The 6,899-nt window shown below is 42.7% G+C and overlaps 1 protein-coding gene across 1 annotated transcript in view; it reads right to left on the reverse strand.

Annotated features, from left to right (window-relative positions):
• Window positions 1–958: 958 nt before the first annotated feature.
• The window catches only part of FHOD3 (formin homology 2 domain containing 3), a 507,831-nt gene continuing 501,890 nt past the window's right edge, over window positions 959–6,899 (reverse strand). Inside the window, exon 30 of the mRNA XM_006150579.2 lies at window positions 959–1,552. Coding sequence (XP_006150641.1) covers window positions 1,470–1,552 — 83 coding nt within the window. The 3' untranslated portion in view covers window positions 959–1,469. The remainder of the gene's footprint in view (window positions 1,553–6,899) is intronic.

Below are 6,899 nucleotides of genomic sequence, written 5' to 3' on the forward strand. Positions count from 1 at the left end.
GGCAAATACCTTCAGAAACCTATATATGCTTTTCCAGGAGAGTGAGTGCATAATCTCAAATGGCTGTAATACATAGGCCTAACTCTTGACAGCTGCATGCTCTCCTGGGGTGCTCACCCATCCCTCTTACATTAATGGGCAAGTGCCTGCTTGAAAGAGTTCCCTGTCTCAAACAGTGGGGATAGAGCAGAGGTGGAACACAGTCACAGAGGCCAATGCGGTAAGTATGTTCTGTTTGGCTCTTTAGAGAAAACTATTATTATCTGTGAATCAAATATACCCAGATTCGGGAAAAGCAGAGTCACAGAAGTTTTGAAAGGGAGGCAAAATGGAATAATCTTTCACTCCTCTAAAGTACACAATGTAATGTTTTACCCTCTTCAGGGGCAGAAGTTCTTCATGGGGAACCATGGGACCCTGAGCTGAGGGGCTTCGGTGGAGGATTTGGCCTCTCCCTGGACTCCAGCTCCCTCAGTGTAGCTGTATAGTTGCTGAGAGGCCCTCATAGCACCTTCCCCTCTAACCATAGCTCTTGATAACTATATGTGAGAACCCAGTACGAAATGTGAGATTCTGAGGGTCTCTATAAACGAGGCTTTACACTTCCATTTTGTTTTGGTTATTTAGAAAGTAATTAAGACAATTTTTTACATAAAAGACAATAAAGTTACAAATGGTTCAGATTATAAAATGCTACTCTAACTTACACTATAGCATCACAATAAACCATGTATGTAAGACAACTTGTATTACAACAATAGCTAACATGTCCTACAATGAGGACCAATACCTAATTAAAGCAGGAGTTTCAAAAAGCACAATGTTGGTGATACTCTGGGAACAAAATACAGCCCAAAGAGCCTGACAGTCATTCTGACCAAGTGCCCTTCTAATAAAACTCATGCAGGAGAAGACAAGGCCATGTAGATGTTTAAGCATACACCCAGGAGAATAAAAGCTCGTTACGACATTAAACTCTATTTATTTAGTATTTGAAACATGGTGTACATTTATGAATTTGTATAAACATTTAATACATCTAAAATCCACAACTGGTAAACAATCTGTGCTTTCTTTTGTGTACAAGTTTGGAGTTTACATCTGGATGTTTTGGTACTGTGGAGACCCAGTCTGTGAATCTCTTCAAATTGCCGTATAATTATCATAATGGTGGTGTAAGTGATTTGCTCCTTAAAAGGGCTGTTCCTTGCCCAGAAAAGGTGTCACACTTTGGAACTCAGAAACCAGGTGTCGAGGAATCAAAAGAAACACAGCTGACACGATGATGAAAGTATGTGCATGAGACTCCCGGAGATCCACATCAATGAGATGCACAGAACACAGGCCATGTGGTGACACCTAAAAATGAGCATTCCCTTTCTGAGCCATCCGATGTTAATGTCAAGTCCCCTACCACCCCACACTGGAGGACTCCCATGCTCGGCACTTCTTAGGGTACTCGGCGAGTGTCACAGCTGCAATTCCGAGGTCCCAACCAAGCCCAGGGCTCTGGCTTCTTCTGGAGTAAGGCCACTCTTCAGGGTCCTTCGCACTGTAGCAGCACATGCAGGTCATAGCCAAAAGGATGAGAAGACAAGGAGGTATTAGTGAGGTATATGGCAGTCAGTATACCAGTCTCCTCTTCTCCCCCAGGACCCTCAGGGAAGCCACAGGGCTCAAGCTCTGCTCTTGATGAAGCACCCTGAAAGCCTGACTGCTGGGGCAGGAGAAATCTTGAGGCTACATCAGGCTGACCACAAGCTGCACTGGCACTGACATAGAGGACTGGGAGGATCAGAGGGCCAAGGGCTTATAAAAGAGCAGAGAAAGGAGGAGTATTTCACAAGGTTTCTGAGAAAAGGGTGCAAACAGAAGACAGATGGCATGTTGAGACCCCAGCATCTATCCAGCAGAAGGAGCGTATCAGAGCTGGAAAAGTCATTACAGAGTATAGAAAAATATGAGTTTCAATGATACAAATTAGGTAGGGTAACTAGTGTATGGTAAGGAGTTCAGAAAAATCCAACCACTTTGCAAATCTGTGGAAAGAGGGAACCCCAGGTCTCACACAGAAAGGTGTTAACAGAACCCAGCGCAAGGGACAGCAGGGAGGAGGAGTCCTAGTCTCAACTCATCAAAAGGCTCTAGAGGCAATGGTTAACATAACCAGTGACCCTTATAGATAGAATACTTAAAATAACCTGTGTCCCTTGCAGAATGGACTCTCAGGAGCAAACTGCCCTCTTCTAAGTGGATTTGGTAGATGTTGTCTATGAAATACACAAGGTTTAGGAAGGGCCAATGACTACCTTCAACAGGGGTTACAGTTGGCAATTGGAGGGACACTCATACTTAACTTAGAATTGGCTTGTGTTTAGCTTGGCATTATGGTTTTTCCCATTGGTTAATATGGATCAGTTTCTATGTTAAATGGATAAGGGTGAAGGACGAGGTAGCTGCCCCTTCCAAGACAAGCCCTTTCTTTAGAAAGATAAAAGAGTCTCTCTTAATGCAGAAATTATATTTACCCTACTTTGTATTTCTTTACAGGTTAAGCAGTTTGTGGTATTCTACTTTGATAACAGGTGTATTATGGCCCTATATTCCAGCATAAAGCCGAAATCAGCCATAGTCCCTAAAACAATCAGGGCAGGCCAGTGACCAAAATATGGAGAAAGTAAAGTCTACCTTTATTGTCTTTTCATTTCCTTTGCTAGACTCAAGTCTGCTCATCCACTTCGCAGAGCCCCTACCTAATTTGTATCATGGGTCTATAGACAACACTCCATATTCTATGCTCCCCAATCATTCCCTGGATAAAAGCTCACTTCACTCAAGATAAATGATCTGAAAGACTCATGCCTATGGCAGAATGAACAGGGGCTCATATCTATTAAAAAATACCTCTTCTCCACTAGGAATCAACATTTTGAACATGAGCCAATATTTAATCCATCAATTGGTCAATCAATAAATAATTTATGGAGAACCTATCATACACTCAGCATTGAACTCAGCAAACTGAAATCCTCATAGAAATTTCAAGAAAAGATTTTTTAGACTCCAGAACCTAGTGAAGGATAGACATCAAGTACAGATTTTTTAGACTCCAGAACCTAGTGAAGGATAAATTATACCACCCCATACTACTATGTTTCTAAGCCTAACTCTGAGCACCACACCATCCATCTGCAGCTGCTCTTGTGCTAGCTCAACCCCAAACCCCAGCTCTGGCCCCCTGGACTCCAGACTGAGTGTCTAACTAGACCAGACAACATGTCTGGCTCCAGAGTCTTGGCTGGAGGCAGATTACATTTAATTGAGTAATGGAATTCATTCTATGGGGCAGCAATAAAAAAATACTAGTTTGTAATAACCTTTTATGTTTTTTAAACACTCCTTAAGTGTTTGTTAAGATAACAATTTTAATAGCAGAAAATAAGATAAAATAGCTCTCATTCTAGACAAAAAAGGACTGCTCAGAGCTCCTAGTCAAGATGCCAAATACTGTCTGAAGAAGTCCATGCTGACTACAAGAGCCTCTTAACTGTCATAAGCCACAGAAGATGGAACTGGCATGTATCCTTATAACCTGCACATTTAGGGAAACATTTTTGGCTAAATGACTACAGAAGACCCTGCAGACTGGAGGCCATTTTACTCATTTGCTTTAGTGCTCTACCATGCTTGGTTCATATAAATACTTGAATCAGGACCCTGGTGCTTAAAGCTTATCTGACAATCTTCTCATTGATATGGACATTTAGTCAGCCTATCTGGGACAGATCCAGCACAGAACAAAGTTCAGGGGTCCCCATATCCGCCTTGCTGTCTGACTGCACAGAGGCTGTGTTTTGGTGTTTCAGAGGACATAGGACCCTCTCACTTCTCTGACAAGCTCATATTATTTACTATAAATAATCTGAATATATTAATAATGTAGTAACATAATGAAAATTCCTTAAGAATCCAAGTACTTCCTTCGTTGAAAAGTCTAAGTTAATTCATTTTACCACTGGTGACATGAAAGTCATCTGGCGAAATCAGTTCTGTACCCTGATTTAAGTCATGCACAACACGGGCTTCTTTGGGTGTCCAGCCATCCATCCATCTGCCACCAGTTTCTCTGTCATGCAGCAATCATTACTCGAGCATCCACCCTGAGCCAAGTGTTGCAGAGAGCCTCCAGGTCAGGGAGGCCAGTGTGCAGAGAACCACTCAGGGCAGCAGACTGTATGGTAACAGGGAGTTGGCTCTCCGTTTCCAGAAAGGAATAAAAAAAAAAAAAAAAGAAAAGAAAAGACTGAGAACATAAGAGAAAAAGGAGACTAGTAAATGGAGGCTAGCTGGATATGCAATTATACAAATGAAACCTCTACAGTAGAAACAACTCTTCCATTAAATGGAAGCCTTTCTCAAAGGTTGGGGTGAGGTGGGAATTGGCTTAAGGTTTGGTAAGATAACATCTGGGCCCCTCTCCAATCCCCATTTCTGCGTCCCGCTCGAATGCTCTGGCTGATTCGAAGCTATTCTCCAGCCTCTCAAATGTGACTGCCTTCCCTCCCCGAAGCTGCTTAACAGGGAACAGACTGGAAATGTTTATCCCTGTCTGCCTTGTGGCTCTTCCACAGACAGCACGGGCCACTCTGCTGGCACCAGCAGCCACTCTGCCCCAGGCACTTGTGACAGCTCTCGCAATGCTAAAGTGACGGCAGGGGGCATCTGACAGGATACTATCCTCTGCTGTCAACATGCAGCACAAGACTGTATGGAGACTCAGAGAAAAAGCATTACATTCTTTTTTTTTTTTTCCCCTAGAAATGACAAAAATGTTTAAATCCTACAAACTTTCAGACGACTCTTTCCTAAGATGAGCAGAATCTGAGAATAATGGCAATGGCGGCTGCCATTTACTGAGGGCTTACATGGACTGTTTCATGGAATCGCTATAGAAAATCTCTTTGAGATGGGTACTGTTATTATCGCCCCAGTAATTCAGCAAACAGTGGCAAGAGAGGTCAAGTCACTGCCTCAAGGGCACATGGTAAGAGACAGGATTTGCGCCAGGACATTTGGATCACATCCCACACTGGAAATAGCTATGCCCTGCTGAAGGCTGGCAGGACGCTTTCTGATGATCTCTCACAGTGATGGGAATCGACCAAGCTTTACTTCCACAGGATGGAAACGTATCTATGTTCTTTCACCTTTGGATCACTGACAGATTTTTGTTTGTTTGTTTCATACCAAATGTCGGATGTACTTTGGAAATCAGGTGTTTTTGTTTGTTATTAGTGTTTTTAAAATCACTATGATTCAAAACATGTTCTACTGGGTGTACTGGGGGCAGTGTCTCTAAGATTACAGGGACTAATATCAGGATGTCAGATGCCTCAAATGCATGTGTCTTGTAGTCAGGAGGCAACTGGTCCTGGTGCATCTGGAAATTACCCAGGGGTGTTCTGTTCTGTTTGCTGATTAGAGTCAAAAGGCAGGACCAGTCAAGCTCCTTTGTGCTCAAATATGGGGACATGTTTCATAATGGCTCATTCCTAGCAATTCTGTGTGAGTTTTCCTGTGAGTTTGTTTTTGCTTTTATTTTCTTTCGCTTTTTTTTGGTCAATGTCAATTATTTGACCATCTGAATTCTTTTTCCGGTTTTCACCCTCCATGTTTTTATCACACCAAGTCCAATAAAGCAGGCTCAGTAAAGCAAGACAGTCTGCAAAATAACTAGTACGTTTTGCAGAAGTGTCAAGGTCATGCAGTGTCCTTCACAAATCAGAGAAGACTAAGGAGACATGATAGCTAATGCAATGTGGGATCCTAGGGAGAAGCACAGAACAAAAGGGAACAGAAGTGGGAAAAACTGGTAAAAATCTGAATTAAAGTCTATAATTTAGTTAATAGTACTGTACCAGTGTTAATTTTTGAGTTTTGATTAAACTGTCCTGTGGTTATACACAGTGTTAATGTTGGAGGAAGGAAATAAGGATTGCAGGCAACCCTCTGTATTATTTTTGCAGATGTTCTGGAATTCTCAAGTCCTTTCAAAATAAAAGATTAGAATAATAAAACCGGGACTAACAACAACAGAAAAGCAGAGGCTCTCTGGTCCTCTTGGACACTTCCCCCCAGATAACTGAACAAGAAGGCCCACACACTGCATTTTAACCTTCCCCAGGGGATCAGCTGGCCAGCCAGGTCAGGGGCTCCTGACGTAAACACTGCCATCTGAATGAGAGGCAAGGAAAGGCAGGGTTCTCAGGAAGATGATGACCTTCGTGGTGACAAAGTTAAAGTCTCTGAGTCATGCCTAAATCAAAATAAAGTTTGCTCATGCTGAGATAGTCAGAGATATTATGGCATCAGGCACTCTCCATAGTCCGTGATCTGGCTATGGTCTGCTTGGCTTTCCAGAGCCCCTGCTACTCTTTTGTCCTATAACTGTGGCTACATTTGCTTCCAGTACTAGGTAGTAGTCTCTAGTTCTCAGGTAGGAACTGAACAGAAAGTAATCCATGAAAATGCAAAACCGACTGCCTCCAATGAGTCATGTTATGGGTGAAGGACGGGAGGGGGTAGAGTTAGGCCTGGGAGGAAAGAAACAAAACAAAAGTTCTCTTTATTGTTTCCTTGGAAAACCTACAGAGAGTTGGGGACTTCTACAGATAAGAAAAACAGGTAACTCAGGAACCCACGGACTGTGCATTTTCAGCAATATTTCAAGTCTTGGGCAGGACAGAACTGCCTTTCTCCTTTTTATATTAAGTCTGGGTCATCAGTTCTCTGGGATGTCACAATACCAGCCCAGTACTATGCTGATAATGCAGCCTTCGTGTGCACAAATGTAAGCCCATTAAGCTAGCATCCTGAGGGGGGAAAAAGAGAAAGAGGGA

Source organism: Tupaia chinensis, unplaced genomic scaffold (assembly GCF_000334495.1).
Source record: "Tupaia chinensis unplaced genomic scaffold, TupChi_1.0 Scaffold000290_1, whole genome shotgun sequence".
Classification (NCBI taxonomy): Eukaryota; Metazoa; Chordata; class Mammalia; order Scandentia; family Tupaiidae; genus Tupaia; species Tupaia belangeri.